We start from the raw sequence: 26872 nt of genomic DNA on the forward strand, positions 1-26872 counted from the left end.
GCGGCTCCGCCCCGCTGCGGGGGCGCCCGCGGCGGCACAGGCGGCTCCGCTCGGCGCGCTGACGCCGGCGGCGCCGGAACACCTGGAGGGGCGGCGGCGCCTGCGGCTCGGCCCTTCCCTCCCTCCGCAAGGTGAGTGCGGGAAGGGGCGACTCGCTTGTCTCCGTGCCGGGGCCGGGCGGGGAGAGCTGGTGCCACTGGTGCCGGGCAGCTCCGGGTGGGCGCCGCCTCCCCCGCGGGCTGCCCGGTCTGGGCGAGGGAGGTGGCGCGGCCGCCGGGCCTGCCTAGCTGGTGCCCGTCAGCGCTGTAGCCACGGCCGGATCTGGTCAGGGCGAAATTTCCGAGACACAAGATGGCATCTGTCCCTCCTTTTGCCTTGTGTTCCCCTCCTGCCGTGCGGTTGTCTCGCCATGATTATTGCATTTATCCGTTTATGCGTCCCGTACATCCTCCCTGGCTCTCTGCCCGCTGGAAGCGGGGAGGGAAACGGCCGGTTCTCCTCGGCGGTTTCCGGCTTGGCTGCCGGGCTGAGGCGCAGGTTGCCCGGCTGCGCTCCGAACCCTCCTGGGGCCGGCCGGGTGGAGAGGGGTGGCAGGGCATCCTCTGATCAGGTAATGTCAGATCTCGACCCAGCACCGAGGCAGTAATAGCTGGTGAAATGGCAATTCAAGAACCCCACATTTACGATTTAAAGCTTATAATTTGTGAAAGGTTCATCTTGGTAATCAGATTTATTTTGCATCCATCTACCTGACCGATGAAAGCTGCTCTAGCCCTTTAGAAGAAAAAAGGAAAATTTGATATTACTTGAAACATCAGGTCAGTTTTTAGTAACAGAAGGAGGTGAAGGGCACTGTGCTCTTTTATTTGTCGATATCATTATGTGTATGTTCAGTGCCATATGTAAATAAGCCTCCTGTTCCACAGTTTTGCGTAAAGCTGATAACCTCAAGGATCTTCATGACCCCTCTTAAAGCAGTAATTCAGGCTTTCCTTACTTCAAAAGGTGAAAATGTGAAACTGAATCTGGTAATCTCAGGGTTACATCCTTTTAAGTCCCTACCCCCACGTTACGTTGTGGTAGTATTTTGGAAGCTTGGGATTGGAGTTACTCTTCTGTTTGGTTGTTTGTAATACTTTTCCCCTGTCTACAAGCCTTTCATTAAACCAAGATGACCTTTTATTTCCACGAAGCACCTGTTTGTTGGCTTTGGTTCTCCCCATGTTTGATTTGGTTCTCCCCGTGTTTCTTTCAGTTTCGGGATAGATCTTATTTAATTTGGGTCTCAGAAAGCAGCTGTGACTCTTGTTTCAGAGTAGACTTCTTGGAAATAAACTGTTCTTCTGTTTTGCTCTAGCAAGACTCTAGTAAGGACAAAACTGTGTTTGATCACTTTTCCAAAGTGTTGGACAGAGAAAATGTTGGGCTGGATTTTGGCATCTGCAGTGCAGGCGGCATTTGGTTATGGTCCTTTATCTGATTTTTCTGATAATCCACTCTTTTTCCACTTGGTCTGTCTAGGGTTCTCAAAAAAGGAGTGGAAGACCCCTTGGCTGTGGTACCTGTCTGTCACAGATCTAGGAGTTGCAGTTCTTACTGGTACTTAGCATGAAGACCAGCAACACCGTATTTAGATTTTACCAGTTTTTTTAACTGCTATTTGAACAGCCTATTGGTTTAAACTGAGTAATTTAATGGTTTAAGATTAATGTTAATACCACTGAAGGAGGAATTTAGTGTCAAGCCACAGAGATCTTTTGTGTAGTGAACTGCCATAACTGGTATAACCAGTCACGTTTTGCACATGACAAACTCTACTGGAAGATAATGTGGCAGTTAAATTCTGCCAAACCTCAGTCTAAATGAGTTTCTAAAGTTTCTTTTCTGTCAGAACTTCATGGGTGAAACATCGTTGTTTCCAGAAAGGTTCCAGCACTTTACTCAAGAATTTAGATGCTGGCCATTGGAATTTGCTTCATTTTCAGTTGAGAAAAAAAAAATTAGGTGGTTTTTAGAGAATGGTGCTTTCTTCTATTGTGTTTGTTGGAGTTGAGATTAAAATATAAATGTTGCTGGAGATTTGCAGATTCAAGAAGATGAGCTATGACTTTGTGGAAGGGGAAGATTTCTTTAACATTTTTCTTTCAGAAGTTTATATTATTGGGCAGTGAAAGGGATCACATAGTGCAAAGTAAAAATTCCTGTTTAACCCTACTACAGGGTTAGGGGTTTTTTTCCCACCTTAGTAGAGTTTCAAGCCCAACCATCTTGCCAGTACTTCTCTGTTATCTGTACTTCACATGGTTATTAAATTGTTCTGATGATTTCCCACGTAACCTTTTCTTGAAGAAATGAATAATAACAGCTCTTTTCAGTCTTCAACTAGTGTTGAATGCTGTTGGTACAAGTTGGCGGAAAAAAAATGGGCTAATATCTCATCTGAATTAGAAGACAAAAAATGCTCTCAAAGACTTTTTAATACTTTTTATTCAAAATCTCCTCCAAGAGTATTGCTCTGTAGTTTATTCTTCAAGGTGTTTTGCTGCTTCTCAACCATAAAATCACTCTACAGACAAAATTATGCCACGTGATGCAGAAGCATTAAAAATACAAAAACCCAGAGAGTGAAGTTTGTTAGAGAAAGAAGCAAGCAGTCAAGAACAGTAGAAACATTTGACCTTTTAAGTGTTGCTAGTAATAACAGTCTCACAGTAGTTTTTCCTGTGGCTATTGTTAGCCACGGCAAACTGAGGGGCATTTTGACCGGTTATGCAATTGCTTACATCAACCTTGAGAACTGTCTGTACCAAGTCACTGAAACAGTACTTGGGTCCATCTTGCAAGTAGCTTCATAGGGATCACCACTGCTCTAGGAACAGTCAGCTGGTATGCCAGGATATTACTGAGAGTGGTAATACAAAAGTTGAGTGGACTGTGCATCTGTTGAGAATGTGTAGCCTGTACTGATGGTGTTTACTCAAAGGGCAGTGCAAGGAGATCACCGTGTATTGTTGTTGCTGTGCATGCTAAGGCTGTTTTGTTAATTGAATCTCTTATCCACAGATGTGAAATAATCTCTAAGGGAATCTGGAGGAAATTATTTTTCGTGTTCCCTCCCCCGCCATTGTTTCCCCTTGGGTGTAAATGGCATTGCTTCCTGGCTTCTGAATGGATGAAAAGGCAGGAGGGAGACAGAAACATGAGAGGGTTGACTGTGCCAACAAATAGGGTATCTAAATAAGAGAGCCATTACTTTGAAGTTCTAAAACCTTATATGTTTGTATGTAATATACTATACATGCAGAAAGAGTTCCATGATTTTTTTTTTGTTCATTCACTACTTTTCCCATAGTTTCTACAAAGGGAAAGTTTCCCAATATTAAGACTCTAGACTGATTACAGATAGAATGTGTCAGAAAAACAGTCTTGTCTCTTATAATCTATGTACAGTGCATGTTCCATATGGTATTTTCTTTAATAATATTCAGCTATTAAGTTTACAAATACTGGTTCTTAAACTAAGAGGTCAAATGTGTATTACAAAACAATTTGATAGTCATTTTGAAGAAACAAAGCAAGTCTGCATTTAGAAAAAAATTAAATCCTTGATAATTCATATCACCAGATTTCTCATTTGCAGTGAGCTTAAACCTGCCACTCAATGACTTATGCTCAAATTATTCTTCCATAAAATGCATGTACTACTTGCAATGCTTACCTGGTTGTCTCACTGTTCTCCACAAATGTAAGGAATACTTTACTAGTGAAATGAAAGATGTTATGTGAGGGAAGACTGCTACTGTGTACTGTCCCTGCATTATTTCACAATAAGCGGATGAAAAATCAGTATTATCTGAAAAAGGAATTTAAAATTAATTTTTTTGTGTGATTAAATATGTCTGTGCAAATGATAAAGTTCTGTGTGCAGATGAGCTTACCTAGAAAGTGCTATTGTTCACTCATCAGTCTTGGAACTGTGAGTCTACCAGTATTTATTTGAAATATTTTGTTCTGAGACTGCATATACTGTGTTGTGACTTCATGTACCATTCTTATCAGTGTTTTTCGAGATAATCCACTGTGTTTAGGAGTTTTTCATTCAACTGTTTAAAAAAACAACCAAAAATACCCCCAACCCAGCTCCAAGTATTATTTCAATGCATTTTATGCTCTAGAAAGGAGATCACTTATGCCTACAAGTTTGGTCTGATAGTTTTTGGAATAATATGACAGATATATAGTACCAAATAGACACAAAATTATTTTTTTAGAGAGGAATGCTAACTGTTGAGTGGCTCCTTGCACTTTGTGGGGGCAAAGCCAGGTTTTAGAAAACGTGGTGACATAGTGCCAATTTTCTGCTTTTTCATGTTGGTTAAAACTTACCTGTAACCCACTCAGGTACTGAAAACCAGAGTGGTTCAGATGGATTGACACTCTTTAGTTCTTGGTATAAGTGAGCAATGAACTGTCAAAGTGTAAATTTGCAGTTTGTCTGCCACTTCTATTAACTTCTATGCATCAGAGTTTGGAATAGAAAAAAAAAGACTAAATGATAGCATAAGAAACATGGCCCCACATTTCATCCTTTTTTTAGACTACACCAGAAAATTAAGTAGAATAATTTCCTACATTAATTGTGTATTCTGAAATTAGAAGTATGACAGTTGTGTTTTGGAAGAAAGTAACTCTTGACAGTACTCTCTGCGATAGATGTGACCCATATATACCCTACACAGAGTATTAAATAGAGTCAGTGTAGAATTGAGTGAAAGACAGGTGTCAATAGTACTGCTATTCATTTGGTTGGATGTACTGTTTGCAGACAGGTGCCTAGGTAGTGCTATAAAGTGACAGAAAGAAGACCCAAATAATTCAGATTTCTTCATACCTTGTACATGGTTTCTTACAGTGCAAGTCTCTAATCATGCAATCTTAGACATTTAAGATACCTGCTGGTATTACTGTGGTTTGTTCTCCACATAGTTTACTAGCTTGAAAAAGAAGGGATTGGTGTATTGGGTCAAACTACCTCCTTGGAGAACAGACTCCAATTTCTTTGATACTTCTGTTGTTTTGAGTATGTGCTTGGGATTTTTTGGCAAGGGGGGGGTGGGTAGAGTAGGTTAATTCTTTGAGGTTTTTTTTAATTCTTTGAAGGATCAAGACAAATGTATAAATGGAATGGAATAAATTAACAGTTTGCTGGGATGTCTCATAGGCCTTGGTATAGAGGAGAAGGAAATGGCAAAAGTTGTGTATAGAAATGTTAGTTCCAGAAGTGTTTGCAGTGAAAGAGAAAATTGGTTCCAGGGGACTTAATGGGATGTGGCCATGTCCCAAGGACAGTGTTACTCAGTATGCTGTTGACTCTTTTTTTTTTTTTCCCCCCCCAGTAATTCAGTAGACCACCATGAAATCCGAGTTCTAAGAGAAGTGGAATAGAGCAGTGCTCTCACAGCATGGCTTAGCTGTGTTGTTCAGATGCTTAATGCAAAAAGCATAATTTCTGTGTGCACAGAGCACAGGTGAGGCTCTGCTTGAGGTGCTCAGTGTTGCTCTTTGAAGGTTCTATTCACTATCTGTACAGGAACTTAGTCTTGAGGGGCTTGTATGGTAATTTAGGCACTACAGTTAGATAATTGCAGTCAAACAGGATGATTTTTTTTCCCCTCTCAGAACCTCCCAGGTGTATGAATATAGCAGGAGCCTTCGCTGTGTAACAGATGCCATTTAACCTGTGCTTCTTTTAAGAATGTATGAAATTTCTTCCTAGGTGTCAACTCCTGAAATAGATTGAAAGAGTAATTCTGTTGATACTGCAATCTTTTATTTCTTCTCCTGAGAACTTGTGGGTAATCTCCAAGATAGACTTTCCAGGATAAGTAGCAAAGCTCGGGATCAGTCTGAAACAAAGGATTAGACAAAAAGTTGTAATGGATGGAAGGAACTGCTAATGCAGCACTTACAGACCAATTTGCAAACTTTTTGAATTTATAAACAAGTGCATCAGTGAGTAGTTGAACAGAATGAACAAACTCCTGGATTTAAAGCTAAGCATGGATGATTCTGCAGGATTAGAACATCAATACTGAGAATGAAGAGCTTTAGAGGAAAAATTAAATCTTGTCGTTTGTCACAGATATAGCTTGAACTCTAGATTCATTTTAGCTGAATTACAGTAGTAGCTATTCTTGTAGTTAAGAGTAGGAATACTTCTGTGTCTAACCTTGATGGTGAAAGTCCCAGACTTCAGCATTCATTCTTTTCCTGCATTGACAACATGGATAATTCAGATCTACAGGCTGTTATATTCTCTTTTGCTTGGGAAAGGCAAAGTCCAATGCCGTTTGAAGCTCCTGGTCTGTGTGTTTGTAGACACACCAGAGAAGATAAAACTGTACCCTGTCTAGTCTTCATCTTGCAGTGAGACTGCTTCTGTTTTGCAGACCCATTTACTTGGTTCGGTTTGGTCACAGCTTCCAGGGAGCAGAGTGGAGGAGATAGGTTGTCAGCCAAGAGGTGTTGGAGGCACAGATGGCCTTGATTCCCTCACCTAAGCACATTTTCTTCCCTTCAAAGTATTTTACATAAATGAAACTATCACTCTTAACTTTTATATATAGAATATTTTTGTTGTTACTTAGTATCACTGTACTATTACAGTATTAAAAGTTTCTTGGAAGATTATTCATTTTAATAAAACTGTTGACATAAGTAAGTCAACTGCAATGTGTGATTCTGCCGTATTTGAAGTTATAGGTTTGCAAAGGTTTTTGGGTATGGAAGTCTGTTGGGATTTGAGGAGCCACAGAACATATTATCTGCTTTGAAAGAACAGCAGACTCAGAAGACAGTTCTGGCAGTGAGAGTGCAGACTCATCTGTGTGTTTTGATGAGCATATTGCGTTCATATAAGGGTTGCTGAATTCTGCTGTGCTGCTTGTTCAGTTCCCTTTCATTGTTTCTGGATGTATCTCAAAAGGATGTGTTGTTCAATCTACTGCCTTCCTACATTACTGCTGGGTCATCTTTGGGTGTTAGATTTGCTCTGTACATCAGCATTTACAACGTTTTTACAAGGATTTCAGCTCATCTCTTTGTTCTGAGAAGCTGTGATTAGATCAACAGTTTGTTTTATATACAGTCTTCAGAGTTTAAAAGATTCCTGTTTGATGTCTCTGGTTGCATCCTGATTTTTTTCCATGTGATCTGTTGTCTGAGCTAAGAGCACAGTAAGAGCCATGTAACCAATGCTCAGACAAGAAGAGATACTTGAATTAGGGGTAAAGCTTTTGTTTATTCGTTTGGTTTTTAAACTGATTTCCTCATAACCTTGGAGAGTATTAAGATCTGAACATTACCATGCCATGTGGCACTTCTTACACTTAGGCTCACTGAAAAAGGGAAGTAAGGTGGCTGACACTGGTATACAGACTTGTTTATTATCAATGTAGCTGTGGGAGAGAAGGCACTCCTACAATTTTTTTCTTATACAAGTAGAATCTAAAGATTATTCATGAAGTTGTTCAGCTCTTGGGAAACAACTTATGCTGCATCAAAATATGATAAAGCTAAAAAAGAGAAGCAAGCTTGTACAGATGTTGTGCAGAGCATGAGCTGGAGGGTAAGCCTAGGGTATACTGAAGTTCAAATCACACGAAACACCATGAAAGCATTTTCCTATCTGCACAGAAAAATTTACATGTTTATTCAAGTGGTCTTGAAGAATATAGAGAATCAGAGGATTTTTCATAGGAATAGAAATGCCACTTGCTAATGACAAATGTCCTCCATCAAGTTTTGTTCCAGTGTCGTAGGTAATAAAATTTCTCTGTAGGATGATGAGTATGGGAGAAATAACATGAAGTTCTGTGTGCATTTCAGGTATTTTGGCTTCCTGTGGAAATAATTTGTGGGTGATTAGTCTACCACCCAGAGGAATTCTACCAGAGTTGGCTGTTTGCAGGACCATTTTGGTTTCAGCATTTCTTGTTATCTGTGGCAGAGCGCTGCCTGAATTCAGCTGTATTACTCCTGAAGCCAGGCTGAGTCTAGAAACAGTTTTGATGTATTTCAGTGTCCAGGCTGTGCCTGTCTTCTGTGGCATCAGTCTGCAGACAGGATCGTTTGTGGAAAGTGGTGCTGAGGCTTCTTGGTGGCTCCTCAAAAAAACCTGTTAGGGATTTTCAAGGTTTTGACAGGGCTTGTGACCCCACCTGGTTCTGTACTGGAATGGGTCTTACAGTGCTGTGGTCCCTTGTGTTCCAAGCAGACTTGTTATGAATAGGGGCAGCTCAGGTTTAATGCTTAAAGTGAGGTAGCATTAGTCTCTCTCAAAACACTGAGAAGCACTTGCAAAATTACTGGAGCCATGAGTGGACTTCTTCAGGAAGCCTCAGATCCATCGCTATGCAGTACTAAATGTGGGTTTGTGTACAGTCATCTGTAGTGTGGCACTGCTTTCTCTGGCATGATAAAAGCAGCTATGCTTGCTTCCGACACCCACACCCTCATCTAGAGTATCCCTCCCTTTTGTTTGTCAAAATAAAGTCTGTCGTGGAGATCACAAGTGTTGGGTTACTCTTTATTGTCAAAGATCTTGGAAACGTCTCAATACAAATGCTTTCCTATAGAGTAGTGGTTTTTTTTTCTTTTGTTAATCATCATCAGTATAATGCTATTTATTGAAACTTTTCTTTTTTTTTTTTTTGTTTTAATACACTGGGAAGAAAACAAACAAAAAAAGTCCCTTACATCAACTCGTTGTGGCAAATTAAGCTTGTTTTTATATCTAAAACTATATGATAACATAAGTGAATTTTAAATTCGACTGCATCTTTTTGGGAGAGTATTGGGTTCAAGTTAGTGTCGTGCTTCTGTTGTAGTCAGCTTTGGCAAAGACCAGCTGGCTTGTTAGTTCTGTTCAGGACATTTGTCTTGTTCTTCGAAAGCATAACACAGTTCAAAACCTAAAGTAGTGAGAGGTTATGTGCTCATTCTTGGTCTCTCTCTGCAACCTCAGCGCCAGCGTTTTGTGACTGTAGGGATTCTTCGTAACATGGCTGTGAAATGTTCCTTTTAATTCTTAGATATGTCCCTGGGCTATTTCCAGTCTACTTTTATTAGTATCTCTCACTTTTTGAGACTAGACTTAGATTTTGGTATTTCTTTTAAAAAAATCTCACTGCTTTCAGCTAAGCCATATGCTTTTAATAATGTCCTTTGTTAGAGCTGAACCAGTATCTTAACCCTCTTTGGTTCGTGGACTTGGAACAGACAGTAACAACACATGTAAATCAGGGCCCTCTTAAATTACTGCAGAGGCAATTTATACTGCACATTATTTTTCAGCAACTACACTTCTGTTCACTCAATGCTAGTGCTTACTAAGCGGTCTTTGCAAACTGAATTCTCATTTAGGACCAAAAGTTAACTCCATCCTAGTAATAAGTGGGCCCAAGGACTGAGCTTGTGTCCTGGGCTGCTGCTTGTCCCCACTGCTTAATTATAGCAATCACCCTGGCTTGTTTTTATCTATACTACCTAGAGCGCTCTGGGACTTTTTTCCCTCCTGGCATGTTTTGGGTGATATCCCATGCCAGGAGCCATTTCCAGCAGGCAGCATAGTTAAGACTCCACTTCTGTTTCCTTCCACCCTGATTGACCATAGGACACCATCCTAGCAGGTCGTGTAGCCTCAAACACCTCAGATGCCATCCCGTCACACAGCAGAACAGAGGGTACATGCCCTCATTTTCATACCATGAAAATATTGTCCACTTTGAACGTAAAAATTCCCACAAAGAATATCTTCAGGGCATAAGGGTGCTATGTAGGACCTGGAAGAGTGTAACTAAGAAGATCTGAGAGTCTAAAGGTAAGGTCAGACGTTTAGGAAGAAAGAGCATGAGCTATACTTGCAAATGAGAACTGTGTCACCATGACCCTATTTATTTTTTTGTAGGGACACTGGTTTCCAGGAGAAGCAGGTGGACGTGTACAGTGAGTAAGGTCAGTGCCTTACACCTTTTCCCTGTATTGGTAGCTTATACTTTGTTCCAAGTAATATACATGTTATTCCACCTAGATAGGCTGTTCTTTACTTCCTGTCAAGCCAAGTGTGCTGCTGAATAACTTGAGTCATGGATGTGTATACAAGCTCAATCCTGTGGTCTTATCTCAGTCACACACCCCCACAGTTGACTTAAGGAGGACCAGTGTGAAAACAGTGAAGTCAAGAATAAAAAGGTATTAGAAAATGAGTTCATAGCACCTGTGCCTATGGCTCTAGAAACAAGAGCAAAGCAGTCCATTCTGTATCTTGTCTGACTCAATGGTTCTGTAACACAAACAACAATCTGAAACAATTATTTCTTCCTCTTTCTTTAGCTGTTGACCCTTACATTTAAGCTCTGGTCTGACGACAGAGTTAGGAATTTTCTCATGGTCTCTCCTGCAGTGGTTAAGAGCATTTCACAAAAATTGCAATTCAGGCAAAATTCCTGCTCTGATAAAATCTTGCAGTATCTCATGGAACTTTGCCAGGAAGTTTCACAGGTACTGACAGCAGAGGGGTTAGACTCAGAAATCTGGGATTTGGCTCCATTCAGCTCCAAATGGAAGTGCATGTGCTTCATGCTTGCAGGAAGCATTCAGGTTGTTTGCATTCCCTTGTTTGGGTTCCTGCAATCTGTTCCAGTCCTTTTGCCTCTCCAGTGCTAACCACACTGTCTATATGCAGTACTGTGCTAGATACGTTTCCAACATCATGGCTCCCCTTTGTAGCTCCTTTTCTTTTTCACTTGGATTAGTGCCAAAGTTTAGTTTCAGCACCATTACCTCCCTAGCTGCTTTTTCCATTACTCTTTTCTTAGTCAGCTTCATACCTTAGTGGTGCCCGTTGGTATGTTTATTCTGTGCCTCTTCTTGTCAAAGGCCATTCCCGAGCAGCACCATCCATCTCACCAGTTTAATTTTGGTCTCATCCAGACCCTGCTGCAGTGCCTCCGTTCCCATGTTAACCGTATGCTGAAGAACAGTCCTCTCTGAAAGCAGCAGAGGAGAAGCCTCTGGCTTGGCTGTTAAATTTGGCCTGGGAGGAGTGTGCTTAGGTACTGGTGGGAAGTGATGTGTATGCCATATGGCCAGCTCAAAGTATCCTGGGAGACTTGAGTATCCAAACTGGAGATAGTAATTTATAAAATCTGAAGTCCTAATGCATACAAATCATATTCTATCCTTAGGAACTGGGGTGTCCCTCATAGAAAAACCATCTGATCATTAAATTTCACATCTGTGACTCAAGACGTGATGTAACTAGTGTTTTTAAAAAATAGATCACTGCAGTATAGGCAAAAAAAAAGGTAAAAAGTAACTGAATTTTGTTGTGACTAAAACTTGGAGGAAAAAAACTTGACTGAGGGTGATACCCAGCATGGACAATTTTGGCATTCCTCCTCAGAAGTCACTGAATTTATGCCTGGTAAATTTTCTTTTGCTTGAAAAACTTGCTAACACAGAAGGGTTGGCATCACTGATGGCAGCACTTAAATCCGTTTGTAATGGATTTTTGCAATAATTTTGTGTTACACAAGGAAGGCATTTGGCTCACAGATTGAAAAGTTTCCTTTTGTAACATGGTAAAGTAGATGCTGCAGCATAGTAATTTTCTGAGAGAAAACATATAGGATTTCTAGTGTTTAATTTAAAATTTAAAGATACTTGCATTAACTGATAATTTCTTATTTAGGTGTCTGAAGAAAACAAGAATCATGGAAGGTCATAAGTAGTAAGTATCTTGATAATTTTTTTTTTTGTTCTAAAGAGCTAACAGTGTTTTGTATGTGAATTTGTTCAGTTGGTTTATCAGTCTCATAATTCAGGAATCTGTATTAATCCCAGCACTTTTAAAAATCGTTTTGTGACCTTATATTAGCTCATTTTTATTCCTTGCACCATGCCCCCAGAATTTCTGGTGACCTCAGTTGAGGTAGCTCTCAAGGCTGGTTAACATCAGATGAATTATGGTGTTTTCTTCACTCGACTACTGAAATGAGGTGTCAGTTACTTGCACAGCTGTAGCAGAAGTGAAAGCACACAACTAGCCAGGCAGCTAGGGCCCTTATAATACCTTGTGGGAAGTTTGATGGGTTTTTAAAAATTATTCATAATGCAACACTTTTTTTATTAAAGTCTCATATTCTGTTTTCTTATCATGCAGGAGGATTTTTTTTTATTAGAGGCTGTAAAGTTTGTATTTTAAAGGTGCAGCATGTATCTGGTCAATATAGTCTTCACCTAACTTGATAGGTTGTGTGTCGTCAGTGTGTGTAACGGCTTGTTTGTACAGAATTCCAAATAAAACGTGGTATGTTTTGTACATGTTTTTTATTTTCTGCTGTAGCACCAAAAGAACTTGATTTTAATTTTAATTCATAAACTCTTGGAACTAATGTTTGTGTAGAATTAAATGGGTAAATATCTTTGCTTTTCAAGTTAGATGAAGAAGGTAAGAAATGCTGTGTATAAGTGCTTTTTTAAATTATGTCCCTGCTCACTTCCAGTTCAATTTCTTACCATCTCTTTGGTGAGGAAGGCACTGTCACCTAACTCACTGATTAAAAGTAACTAAAGCAAGTAATATACCCCCATGAAAAAAATTTCCATTTCAGGTTAAACTGTGTCACTAGTAACTGTGTAGGGTAGATGTGCTACCCTTTTGGGGAGCATGTGTACCAATTGCTTGTTTTTCCAGAATGGCTGTATTACTTCACAGCAAATAAAGATACATATAATCAGAGGATCATAGAATGATTGAATGACCTGGAACTGGAAGGGACCTTACAGGTGATCTGGTTCTAACCCCCCTGCCATGTGGAGGAACAAGTGTCTCAGTACATGACTTGATGTGAATGTTGGGTCTGAAGATCTCTTGGGGTAGCATCTCTGAGCAGTATGTGTGTTGTGAACAGAGCTAGGGGTCAATATGTCACTAATGAACCACAGTTTGTCACTCCACAGGTGGAAGGTATCTTTTCAAAATAAACTCGACCTATTTAAGTGTCATGGAGTATTCAATATAGCAATTTTTAGCAACCACGTACTTCTAAAAAGCTGAAAGAGTACTGCAGCTTTTTATATATGGACATAGGGAAGATGCGTGTACTTCTGTGCAAATTAATAATGGAATAACACTTCCTGAAAGACACCAAGGTGTCAGAGACTGAAATATTACAGTTTATGACTTAAACATTTTCTTAAAGGACTTTTAAAACTGTATTACAAAAGCTGCAGAGAAGACTACCACACCCTGAATGGGGCCCTGACTGAGGCCTTACACTGCTCGATGATGAAGATAAGATAAAGTAACAGCTCAGGGCTGGGGACATTCACTGAGCACAGGCTTAAGCCTCCAAAGTGGAGACTACAGCCCCAGGGCTTTCAGCTGCCAGGGTGGCACAGACCCTTGTGCCAAAGGGTGGAGGGAGGAGAGGCTTTGGGTATCTTGAAAATGCCTGTGGTCAGAGGGGCAGTGGCTGCCCATCCTCCACTGTGCAGAGAAGCCCAGCTGAGGGGTCCTCATGGCAGGGGGGGAGCTTATCCACAGCAGAAGGCCCATCACAGGGGCCCCCCTCAAAGGGGTCCCCAGACCCTGCACCAGAGCACCAGAGATGATGCAACAGACCCTCAGTGTTGCAAGGGACAGTGTCAAGCTGGCCCCTGCAAGGGGAGACACATGGGCATTCCCACCTGGCCCAAAGTGAGTATTATTCCACGGGATTCTGTACTCTTTGGCATCTGGTGTGGTGGCGTGGCCGTGGTGGTGACAGGGGACCCTCACCACCAGAAGAATAGATGGAGGGGAGCAATGAGATGTTGTTGGGACTCTTGGATGGGTGATATGCTTCCACCTAATCCCTGTCACCTCTCCCTGTCCCCCCAACCCCCCACGCACACTTCTTTCTCTATTTCTCCCTTCCCTTCCCTTCCCTTCCCTTCCGTTCCCTTCCCTCCCCTTCCCTTCCCTTCTCTACTATTAAATAAAATACATCCATTTTTTGGCATCAACATTTAATTTCATTTGGTTTTAATCTCATTTCTGGGAATATTTTGAACCTTCTAAGCTCTTTCCGGTTTATGCACAGAGACTTAGCTTTCTTTGCTTTTATGGGTTTAAACCAGATCCTAACACAAGATTTCATTGTGAAGCTGTATTTTCTATTCAACTGTGTTGGTATGGTTTAAATATTGTGGAATATGGAATTTATATATTGCACTTTTTATTAGGTCTGCTCCAGGAATGCAGAATTATTTGTCAGTGAAAACTAATCCTTGAAAGAAAAGGTGTTACATACCCTACATACCTGCAGTTGTCATGTAGTCAATTGTATAAAGAGAGATGTGAGATATCAGTCTTTCACATCGCATGCTCAAAAGAGATGAGTGTTCTTCTAATGCTTTTTTTATTCAATTACAAAAAAAGGAGGGCAAGAAGTAGTCTAATCCTATTCATAAAATGAGATTCGTGAAATCCCAACAGTGCTGAAATGGCATGAAAATTGCTACCTGCTCAAACTCTGCTAGTTCACTTGAAACTCTCCTATTAATTATACAAAATAAAAAGTGAATTCCATGGGCTATAAATCATTTCATAATGCATTGGGAAGAATTCTTTGCAGCTGTTTATTAGGCAGTACTGCATGGTTAAGACATTCAAATTGAAGTCAGTGTATTTTTCAGAGTAGGGTGGGAAATATAGTACTAATTTAATTGCTTTTTTATTCATGCACAGTGAGGAACCTCGTGTTAGAATATATGTGTTGGCATGCAAATGCAATATTCTTAATGGAAATGTATTAATTGAGTGTGTTAGACTTATTTTTAAAGCATCCAATTGAAGTTTTTAATTTTGTTTGTTAATATTCTAGCAACTATCCAAGAGAATTTTACGATCAATATGCTCAAAGCCAAGAAAAATCTGTGGTCAATAAAATGCAACAGAAATACTGGAAAACAAAACAAACCCTTATAAAAGTTACAGGAAAAAAGGAAGATGAACATGTTGTGGCTTCAGATGCAGATCTGGATGCAAAACTAGAGGTTTGTAATGTTTACATAATGGGTGTTCTCTCTTTGTTAATTTTTAAGGTGTTTTCCTTTCCACCAAGCCTTTAATATATGTGCACATAGTATATAATAACATACATATATTTTTATAGTTTTCATGTAATATCTCTTCCAAATTCTGACAGAAGTACCTATGTAAATTCAGGGAATGTGTTGGAATTTTGTAACACAAAACCCCATGTCCCTCTAACTTTATTTGGAACTTAACATATTTCATATTTATTTTAATATTTTAGGGACAGACTTTCTCCTTTTGTTAGTGGGGGGATCAGGAGATCATCTTTATCCTTTGCCTATGTCAGTTTAAGGTAGTTGGGGTTTTGTTTTTAATAGTATATATTTTATAGAGTGTACAGATGACATTCTTTATATAAGTATAAAATACCACATATACCAGAAAAACATGCAATATGCCAAGAGCAGTGCACTCTGCTGTGGAGGTTTCGAGCGGATTAGTGGGTTCTGACATGGCCAAAGAAGCTTCTGAAAGTCTGTAAAATAAAACCAAGAGAAGGAATCTGCTGTGTGACAAATACAGTCCTACTGTCAGTATCCTCAACCCCACTGAGGAAAAAAAAATAGTTAAAGGTTCTACAAATTGAAGACCTCGAATGTCTTTTTGAGACAAAGCAAAAAATTGAGGCTGTACTACAGAAGTGTAATAACCCAGTTAATGTGCATGTAAGTTTTGTTTGTGTTGTTTTCTTATGTGAGGGTAAATGTTTTGCCTTACTGGCTTTCTTGCAGTTTCTTAAAAACAATATTGACTTAGGATTCTCAGTTTATTTAGGTTTTAGCTGAAATACAGGAAGCTGTATTACAACGAACGCAGGAACAGTGATACTTTATCACCTATGTAGTCTTCACAATGGGTTATAAATCAAGAGTATTGATGTAAAACAAGCTGGAAATATGGAACAGTATTTTTAAATAAATACCTGAGTTTTTACCATGTCTACTGTGTTGCAGAGTCATCAGGAAGGATGCTTTGTTAGCTCAGGTGAGATAGGAAATAGGGAAACCTGTGTTCGTACCAGTGAAATAAGCATGTTTTGGACAGCTCCTCACCTGCAAGTCATACTCCATGTTTAAAAGACAAGATCTGTGAACATTTTAAGTCAAGCAGCACTGAAAGAAGGCACTTACTGTACCAGTGGTCCATTTTACTTCTAGCTGTCTAATGCCTGATATGGTAGAGTTTAGGTTTAAGTTGCAGGCTGGAGGTTGTAGATGGCCAGACAGAAAGAGTAGTAATTTTTCTATTGCGTAGAAACAATCATCAAATGTAGTTGTGACTGACTTTTTTTTTTACCTCTGCTTCCTTTGGAAGCTGCTGCTTTAGAAATTTGATTATGCCAATAAAACTTCCAGTTTAAATCAACAGCTTTCTGTGTTGGCTGTACCTATGCAAGTTTGTTCCACTAGACTTCACAGTGTCTATGAAAAATTCAGTATGCTTATTTCCACACATGAGAATGATTGATTGATAGATATTTTGATAAGTCTGCTCTACCGTGAGGTTTTTAGAAACAGATTTGTACATCTTCATATATATACAAAGATATTATCTAAAAACCCTCCCCAACAGAAGTAGTTTGGTTAACTATCAACTGTCTATTATAGATCTGTTTCCAGAGTTATTTTTTCTTTATTTTATTTCTGTAAATTTATGGTTGATCAGTCTGTAGTTTCAGTGAATAACTTAATTGAAATAAGAGCACCATTGATAAGAAAAATACCAGAAATATTGCTCGTTGTTCAAGAAGAGAATAATGATCTCTAATAATTTCTACAAAAAATTAAGTTCTTTCTTGTATTTTATTCCTCAGTGTTTCTTGCATACACTTGACGAACTTTTGTGTATTTTGTTTCAATATCAGCTGTTCCACTCTATTCAGAGAACATGTATGGAGTTGCTGAAAGCAATTGAACTGTATCAAAAAAGGATTTGTTGTAAGTATGCTCAAACACAGTAGTTAAAATGATAAGAAGGTCTGCATTATGGAATCATTTAACAAGTGAAAAGGTAAAAATGAAAGTGGGGAATTAGTAGTTTCATACTATTCAAAAGTAAAGATAATGTTCCTTGCAGACAGCTGAATGCAGATTTGCTTTTTTTTTTTTGAAGATTTCCCAGTTCTGAAGTTTTATATGTTGATATAATGCAGTGATAGCAATAATGGCTGGAGAAAGCGTTCTTTAACTTCTTTAATTTTTTTTTCCCCTTACTTGGTTGGCTTTTGTAGATTCAGAAATACGTTGTCTAGAAATCATAACTCCTTTCTAAACTGTTTTAGTGTTTTGTCTTTTTTGTTAATCAGGATTGCTGATGAAGACTTTGTGGCTTATTACTGTTTTATAATTAAGTAATGCACGCTATTATGGTGAATTTGATAATGCTGACTTGATTGTAACAAGCGTTCAGTAATTAGTGACAGTCATTAGTTAGAGATGGGGGGGACCTAATTTGGGAAGTTTCAAACAGCAAGTTGTATTAAATGTCCTCTAAAGGTTCTCTGCAGCTAATATTATTTGATTTCTGGCCTGAAGAAGAGACTCCAGCTCTGAAGTCATCTTCCAATTTACTGTCTTTTGTTGAATGTTACCCATATTTTGTTAAGCCTTTCATTTTTCTTTATCCAAAGAAAGTCAGAGATAATGTTTCAGAATCAGGAGGTAAAATGAAATACAGAACAGTAGTGTACAGAGTTCAAGAAGTAGCAGGTGAAATCTGTGATGCAAAGATTTGCATCAGATGCAGATGCGCATCTTCTACCAAAGTGTGCTGAGTCTGCATTGGAGTTGACTGTCAACATTTTGAAAAATGTCAAGAGGATTCAAGAGATCTTCTTGCGTTGTTTTAGGCCATTCTCCCTCTCGATAGTGGGTTGAAATTGGTATTATAGGAGATAGCCACTTCAGAAGACAAAGAGATAAGGGCATCATGAAATGTTTTTGTAAGGTTCTTCAAGATCCAGGGTCCCAGTTTAGAAGTATTCAACAAATCAGTGTAAAATCACTTCATCTTCTTTTTTAAAAAATGATCAGTTACTTTGAGGTAGATGTATTTCAGATAGTTGAAATACATTGTTTGAATTGTATAGAATGTTAAAGTTGCCAAGTAATCTTGCAAAGTAATTTGAAAGTAAATGTTCTTTAAAATGAAGTACTGTATTTTTCATGTGGAATTTTATGTAGTCAAGCATGAAAAACGGTGAACAAGAAAAAAGCAAGTGAATGAATTTTGGCTAGTACAACTTGGAATTAGCTTCAATAAAAGTATGCTACCAGAGATCAGCTGAGGCAGTCCAAATGGTAAAAAAGAATTAAAAACCAGCCTACCAAACCAGACATCCCAAAAAACCCAACACTGAAAGATACTGCAATCAAGATAGCCATTTTTGTAATATAACCAACCTTTTTTTTTTTTTTTTTTTTAAGAAAGAAATAGCACGTTTTTCCTGTTCTCTTTTGGTGCTGGTGGAATTTTGTGATTCTTGTTAAGTGTATCAGCAAATGTCTCAAATGAATCAGATCTTCTGTTTACTAAATGTGGGAATGCTGTGAAATTATTTATTTTTGCTTTGCTGCTTGGACTTAGAGTGACTTAAGCTGTTTGATGTTAGGCCAGTTTTAAAGCTGTTAGGAGCCAATTAAATAACATATTTGACAACTCATTTATTTTTTGTTAGTTCTGTCTCAGGAAGAAAATGAATTGGGAAAATTTCTTCGATCACAGGGTTCTCAGGATAAAACAAGAGCAGGAAAAATGATGCAAGCTACAGGAAAGGCCCTCTGCTTTTCTTCTCAGCAAAGGTACATTGCTGTCTGATTTACAAAGTACTTGTGATAGTGGTAGTTGATTCACCATTGGCATAATTCATTTGTCCATTTGAAATATTTCAGGAACCAATTGATAAGAGATTTTATTGACAGAATCTGCTGTAGTATTGGCAATATTAGTGGCTTTTTGAATTTTGCCTGATACTTCTTTTTGTCAGACCTGCTGTGTCTGTATCTCCAGATCCCCTGCCTGTGCCTGTTCAGCTCAGTAGTTCTAAAGCTGTACTGGAGCATCTCCATGGCCTCTCCAGCAGTAGGGTTGTAAAGGAGCTGATGTCAGGTTCCTCTCCTGCTTGGTGGCAGTTGTTACTCTGCAGAGAAATGCCACAGCAGGCTCACTGTGGAGGTGTCTGGGTCCTGCAAGGGAGGAAATGAGTAAGGGAATACTTTTTTCTGAGCCATTGAGTCTCATACCTCGACTAGACAGAGGAGAAAGGAGGAGTGTGAATGCCATCTCCTGTTTGAACTTTACACTAAAGTCCCCCTGAGAGAAGATCCTAGATCTCTACAGAGCTCGTGCAGCTTGTGTAGGAGCTAGTAAAAGGTAAGGAATCCAGGGGGACACGCTAACTAACACCTGCTGTTAACCAGAGCCCTTGATGTCTCACTCACCCAGTGTTTGCTCTAGGAGTTTAGAAGTAACAGTACCTGATAGCATTGTAAGTATTGTGATGCTCTTTTTAACAGCATTAGGACTATGAAAGCATGAAGTTCACCATCACTCACAAAACAAAGTTCTATTCCATTACATTTTACAGGATTTGGGGGGGGGAGAGCACTGAGAATTTCCTGTGTTTACTTTGGGCTGGAGTCTGGTCATTAGCACCTCCAGTAACAGCCATGACTGGGATCTTTAAGACATATGTAAAACACCTTTGAGCAAAAGCGCTGATGACTTGCTTCTTTATGAAGCTTAACTGTTAATAGAAATCTCAGTGCATATCTACATAAACTAAATTTTCCTTTGGATATCCAGGTAAGAATCTGTGAAATGAGAAAAAATGTAGTGGAAAAGAACAAGTCACAATAAATTCACATATTTTTATAGCTCTTGCTCAATGCATTTTTAAGGCATCTTTTACAATAAGTTCACATAAAAATAAAACCATTTGTCTTTCTTCTCTTGAGCTATCCTCAAACTCTTGTTGAAGTTGGGACTGCTTTTATTTATGTTTGATGCTCGTAGCTAGCTCCATAGCTGGAGATCAAGAAGACCTTTCTCGGGTTACTGGAGGTGAAATTAGGAATTCTCTTATGCCAAGGAACTTCCTACCACATTAAACTAACTCTGTGCTGGTGTGGAACTGATTGAACCCATTCCAGTGAGGTGCTGCTAGAAACCAAGAGGAAAGCAGAAGCAGCAGGAGGAAGCAAAGCAAAAGGAGTAATCCTGTCTAATTTTGAGATCCCATTAGTAACTGAAGTGATGGCATAGTGAGGACAACAGTGTCCCCTACGGCCTTTCCCAAGTGTGGTTGCCAGAAGAAACATTTAGGAAAACATGTAAATCCTTTCAAAAGGTAAATGTCCTTCAAAGGAACTGTTGCAATTCCAAAAAAAAAAAAAAAAAAAAGGAAAAAGCTCAGGTATCTGGAAGATGACTTCCACTTAATGGAAGTGCTTTTTGTGATGTTTAGCATAACAATCCTGATACATCTGTGATATTTTTCCAGTAATAAATTACCTTGGGTATATTTTTATAGTTGTTAAATGAAACTTGTGAAGAGGAATGGTAATAACATATAAGTGGCTTGTCAAAATAAAGTACATAGGTGCAGCAGAAGAGGTTTCTTTTCCACTCATGTGTAATTGAAAAGTCACTATTTGAACAGAACGGTTGCAAACACAATATTCATACAAAATTTATTCTGTTTCATATGGACCTCCAACCATGTTGAAAAATCGTCTGGACATACACTAGCACTTAAGTGAGCTGTGTTGGCTGTGTGGGTTTTTTTGAGTGCTAGTAAACTGTCAGGAGTTGGATATATGTTTAACATATTCCTCTCCTTCTTCTCTTTCCCTCGTGCCTTCCCCCCAGATTAGCACTCCGTACTCCTCTCAGTAGATTATATCAAGAAGTGGAGACTTTCAGATACAGGGCCATCTCAGACACGTGGCTGACAGTGAACAGAATGGAACAGTATCGGACTGAATACAGAGGAGCTCTACTCTGGATGAAAGATGTGTCTCAGGAGCTGGATCCAGATCTTTATAAGCAGATGGAAAAGTTCAGGAAGGTATGAAGTTTCCTCTAGTTTCCTAGAAGGGGTTGCCTAATTAATGACAATGAAGCATGGGTTTGATTCTTCCAAGGAGGGCATAATTGAGAAGCAGTAGGGATGCCATTTATCCTAACTAATCTGTTCTGTGTGGGCTGTAAGGAAAGGCATTTTTAGTAGTATATTCAACTTCAGCATACATTTTTACAGTTTAGATAATATATATTTTTGAAGAAGGTTGTCTAATTTTGAATTTTGTGGTGGTGCCTGAATGACTAATGGAAGAAGATATGTCTGCTGTCAGAGGGGGAAGGGAACATTGGTTTTTGCAACTAAAAAAAGAATAACAGAAGTGCTCTACTATCTGTTGCTAAATTTTGAAGGCAGTTAAAGACCAACATTTGCAAAATTCGCTATTGTTGGATTTTGGGGAGGAGTTGCAAATCTGGAATTTATTTTTAGGTTCCTTATGCAGTTCTGCTAAACACTAAAACTGCTAAGGAGGCACTCTACATAAATAATCTTGATTCAGTGTCACTCAAGTTTGCTAAACTCCTCCCCTCCCAAAAGACTTGCAAAATCACAAGTCTTAAGTGGTAGTCTGCAGTTTTCCCACGAGGTGAGAGCATAGCATTTATTTGGGCTGATCCTGTGACAGTTCAGGAATGCTTATGAGACCTTCATATTTTCTAGTGAGACCCTAGAGCAGAGTTTGTTAAAAGTCTGTAATGTTCACAGTTGGCTGTTCATACATGCTGGCTATAAGGAGGACTTAGGATCATAGGTATAATCTAGTGGCACATGCTTTGATTAAAGGCAGTAAAAAAATTTACAGAAATTGTGTCATAATTGAAAGCAGGGGTCTAATAACAGAAATTGTATTAAAGTGTACAAGTATGCATATGGCTTAGAGATGGGTAATGTATAAAAGAGAAAACCCTGTTGATTGATGGCTTAAGCAGTCTGTAACTGAAAGGGTTGGAAGATGAAAGATATATAATTGGGGATTTTAAAAGCTTGAATAAACCATCCTAAAGGAAAGGACTGGCATGAATCTGACTATGCCATTTTTTGTAAACCAAAGTGGTGACAATAGCAATTAAGAAAGGGATGGAACAAATAGTACCCCAGCTGGTCATCTAATCTTTACTTAATGCCTCAGTACAGGGTATTCCTGTAAGTCTTGTGGCACCAGACATGTATTTTATTATGCCCTATGGCAAATGTTTGTAATGGCAAGTTCTTGCAGGTAAAATAATTGGTATGGTCTTGGCCTCAGCTGATTGCTTATGTATAATATTTGATTTATTAGGAAAACACTTAAAAATGGAATGTTAGAATGAATAAAGCAATACTGATAATGGTCATAGAAGACTGATTTATAATTTTCTTGCAACACAAATGCTATGGAAAGCATAAATTACATAAATGGAAAAGTAATTAAAATAACATGTTTTGTACAGTGAGCTGCTGTAGGTAAAAACAAAGATGTGAAATTTCAGCCATCTTGGGTTGCTGTGCTTCAAGGTCAGCAAAAAAAAAAAGTTGTTTTTTTTTTTAAGTTCTTACAAAATTTAGTAGCAAAAATGTAGAAATACTAAGTATTTTAAATATTTCTAGGCCTGAAATAAGTTACATTCTAACTTATATAAACTTATATAAAAAAAAAAAGGTAGATTCTACAATTCTGTAGCATGACCTCAAATAGTTAAAAAAACCAAACTTGAAAGTCTTTTGAACATTTCTCCAACTGGCTGTCAACTGAAAACCTTTCAGTTCACATTGTAATGCAGAGAACAAAAAGCTCTACTTTTTGTAGCCAACAAAGTAAAGAAATGCCCCTGCTATCCACTTCCCCACATACCCCATCTGTGCAACAGGCATATCAAACTAGTCTTTGAAGATTTAATACTTGAAGACAAGTACACTTTTCCTTTTTGAATCTGGAAAAGAAAAAAAACTGAAATAAAATCCTCGAGCATAATGTTCCTAGATAGCTGTTGCTGAGCAAGATCTAAGTTTGTTTTTAGTGCTTTACAAAAATTAGTGGTGGATACTGTAGTCCTAAATAATTAAAGTAGACAAGTTTTTATTGTCTTTTTTTTTCTATTTTTGCTTGCAGATCTTAATTGTGCCATAGTGTGGCAGTGTAATGCTGAGGTTTTAGGACTTATTTTGGTTCTGTAACAACAATTTAAGAAGTCGTGCTAGTTTTGTGTTGAGAAAGATGTTATAATTATTTGTGTAAGGTTTTTGGTTTTTAAATATGCCATTGCCAGAGAGAAGTGTTTTGAGCTGGAGCTGCATATTGAGTGATACACCACCAAGTAGTTATCGAAGCTGATCCCGTCAGAGCACTTGAAAGAAAGTTTTCTTCAGACTTCAGATTGTAAAAATCCAAAGTATTACTTTAGTAAACGGTGTTTTTTTATTTCAAGTAAACAGTGCTGGTTTAACAATCTTTAATGCACCTAGTGCATCAGCAGTATTTATATCATTTAGTTAAAGGACTGTTTTTCAAGTCTGTAGCCTTTTATAATGTAATCCTTAATGTATCGTTATGTATACAGATATGGTACTTGTTTTTGGAGACCAAAGTTAAATCAATCCAGATGGGTTTTCATACCTTCCCTCAGAAAAGCTCAGGCTAAAAGATCAATAGTTTAGTCAGTATTTTCAGAGCTGATAAAATCTGAGTTAAAACATTGACATTTTTGTAGCTCTCTTTCAAAACAATGAGGTACTTGAAAGAATTTTCTAATGCTGTTCTTAAGGCGTCAGTCTAAGTATGCAAGGCCTAGCAACACTACTCCTTTCAGAGTGTCTCAGAGCACTGCAGAGCAGCCTTTTTACGTTGTTGTTTGAAGATATCTATGTAATTGTAGCTACTTGAGTCAAACTAAGGAAATAGGTATTTACTTTTCCCTGCAGAGTTCTATAAATGCTAAGTAACTTCTTTTTTTTTTCCTATTAGCAGTTTTTATGAACAGTCCAGTGCTGTTCTGGTTACAGAGGTCTTCCATCCCAAGTTCAGAGTTTGAAGTGTTCGTTGAGAGCATCTAAACAGTGCTGTGATATTTAGAAGAATTTTAATGAGTTAATAACAGTTTACCAAATTCTCCACCCCGATCACGTTTTACATCTAGTGTCTTTTATCTGTCTGGAGACTGTACACTATAACATGAACTGTGCTGTGATGTTGTAAAAATGTAGACCAAATGATCCCAGTGCTGGTGTCCTTCTTCCAGCTCTGAAAAGGTTAAGCTTTTCCATGCATTTTCTGAGCAGGAATGCCACAGTGTGTAGTGGTAGGCTATGATGCCAGGCAGCAGCCTTCCATGTGCAGCCCACCGGAGTACAGGAGGGACTGCTGTTTAATTCTACTTGCCTGTGCTATCTCAGATGCATATACAATTCAATATACACTTTCTCATCAAATCTATACATTTCAGTGCCATCCCTAACAAGTAAAAAGTGAGAGCTGGAAAAAATTGCCATGCTGACCTTTAGGCTAACTATAAGAAAATTACATCTGTGGCATGAGAGGTTGTTTATCATGCTACACTGATAAAGCAGGTTAATCCTTTCTATATTTGTTTTTCGCTTCCATCGTTCTTGTACTCCTCTGCGTCCCCTTCGTTCTGAGGCTTGAACCAAAGGTGGAATATCTTTGTAAATACCCAGTGGCTATGCTGGGCTCCCTGAGACAGGCTGCACTGCATCTTAGTGCCCAGTCACCTTAGTCACCTGTTGCTTTGCATGCAGCTGTTGAGAAACTTGCAAGCTTGCAGCTGAGTTGTTTGGATACAGTTTATCTCCAGTTCTTTTTAGTTGTAGCCCTTTATATACTTGAAACAAAGTAAATGCCCTTAGGCGGCATTTAGAGATAAATCTGACAAGAGAAGAAGAAAAGTTCAACAAGAAGAACTCATAATGACGTAATGATAACTTAAACTGTTGTTGTTATAAATGTACCAATATAGGGAGTAGCTGATCTGTGAAAGCTTTCCTTGCATATATTTTATTTTTTATAAGTTAGAACTTGTGTGGACAGCCGGGAAATAATGAAGATATGAGTAAATCTGTTGAATAAAAGGCCAGAAGGGAAACACTGAAGTGTAAGTATTCATTGTAAAGGTTGCAGCAAGTATAGATAAGATACCTCTGCTGCAGCCTTTCAGGAAGACTCAGGACCTACATCCCTGTTCCCCTGCTGTCCTTTTGCGTGTTATCACTGCCTGGCACGAGGGCATTTTGGCTTGTGTGATGATGAAGGTGCTGTACCATGTTACAGCACCATCTGCTACTCCCCTGTCCATCAGCTGCAAACACCCCAGCAAGCCTAAAGGCACTGTGGAAATGTGCTTGAGTATTGTTTTATTTTTTTTTAATTCTCTGTTACTTTTGAAAACTCTTGGAGAGTTGAGAAAATGCAAAAAGCCTAGGAAAGGAGAAAAAACAAATATGATGCTGATCTTTGAAATAAGAACAGACTTAGCAGTTGCCATCCTTGGAAAGTAAATTTCAGTTTCTGGTAAAAATAAAATGAAAAGGAAATCTGTAGGCATTTAGAAGCTAGCAAACTGAAGAGCGAGTAAAAACACAGGTTTATAAATAACATTACATGTTGGGATTTTTTATATTTTTGCCTTTTTAGTCAAACTATTCATTTAATGGAAAACAAATTGCAAATCTAGATTGTTGCATTTCCTTATGAGTGATTACTGGAAAAGCAAATTTAACTTTAGTAGAAAAATAAGAGCTCTCAGGAGGTGAGAGTTGAGAATATTGGCCAAAGAACACTAAACAAAGTTTCAGAGTATCATAGAATTTAAAGATGGAAAGTAACTTAAAGATCAACTAAACTCTCTTTCTGCCAGGACAAAGTTGTGCATCTGTAATATATTTTCCAAGTGTTCTTCTATATCTAATAAATATAATTCATTTGAGGGTGACCCTCTTAGAAATTTGTGGTGGTGTTTGTTGGTCATGTTCTAGTTCAATTATTAAAAGCCAACCAAGAGAAAATGTGCTAATGCTATTACATCTGCAGATGATAATGAGCTGGAAAGTCTTTTGGTTTTCCAAGCAGCAAAGTACACCAGCATCTTAAAGAAAAATATCTTTGGCCATGGCAGTCACAATGGTGTAAATAATAGACTCTAAGTTGTCATAGTTACAAATAGCAGTGTAACTGATGGATGTTTAGAGCCAGCTAGGGTAGTCACTGTTGACCAACCTTAGGTTTTAAAAATTAACAAAAATAATTAAAAAAAAAAAATTCAGACAGTAGTCATCTCTGTTTCATTTTAGGTGATACTTCCCCAGTAAATTTCAACTTCATGTGAAAAACTTAAAGCACATTTATCTTGAGGTGATGATAATACAGGCCCCTGCATGTGAGAGGGCACATGTTGGTGTTTGTGCTCTGGAGGTGTCAGAAAGATCTGAGTTGCTTTAGTAGACCGTATGCTGGATATGAGATGTGTGGCACTGTAATGTGAAAAAAGAACGGTGGCTTTCGTAATACCTGTTAGGAATCTGAGATAGTAAAACCTATCACATTTATAGATATGATTTTTATCACTTTTGTTTCAAAATCTTATTTTAAAAAAAAAGGCCCCACCCCTTCTCTTCACTGATTTGGATTCCTGCTTCTGCTCTCTAGAAGAATAGGC

General features: G+C 38.6%; 1 protein-coding gene across 4 annotated transcripts in view; it reads left to right on the top strand.

Moving 5' to 3' along the window:
• Nucleotides 1–27: 27 nt before the first annotated feature.
• ICA1 (islet cell autoantigen 1) overlaps nucleotides 28–26872 on the top strand; it is a 68802-nt gene continuing 41957 nt past the window's right edge. For 3 of the 4 annotated variants that reach the window (XM_042043374.1, XM_042043375.1, XM_042043376.1), the window contains exons 1-7: nucleotides 28–131; nucleotides 9968–10014; nucleotides 11753–11791; nucleotides 14931–15102; nucleotides 17010–17082; nucleotides 18822–18945; nucleotides 21014–21212. In XM_042043374.1, the coding sequence (XP_041899308.1) occupies nucleotides 11775–11791; nucleotides 14931–15102; nucleotides 17010–17082; nucleotides 18822–18945; nucleotides 21014–21212 (585 nt within the window). In that variant the 5' untranslated portion in view covers nucleotides 28–131; nucleotides 9968–10014; nucleotides 11753–11774. The remainder of the gene's footprint in view (nucleotides 132–9967; nucleotides 10015–11752; nucleotides 11792–14930; nucleotides 15103–17009; nucleotides 17083–18821; nucleotides 18946–21013; nucleotides 21213–26872) is intronic. The other variant, XM_042043377.1, reaches the window with a different exon arrangement.

This window comes from Corvus kubaryi, unplaced genomic scaffold (assembly GCF_017639235.1).
Source record: "Corvus kubaryi isolate FWS band 111438036 unplaced genomic scaffold, C.kubaryi_AGA036_p1.0 37398, whole genome shotgun sequence".
Taxonomy (NCBI): domain Eukaryota; kingdom Metazoa; phylum Chordata; class Aves; order Passeriformes; family Corvidae; genus Corvus; species Corvus kubaryi.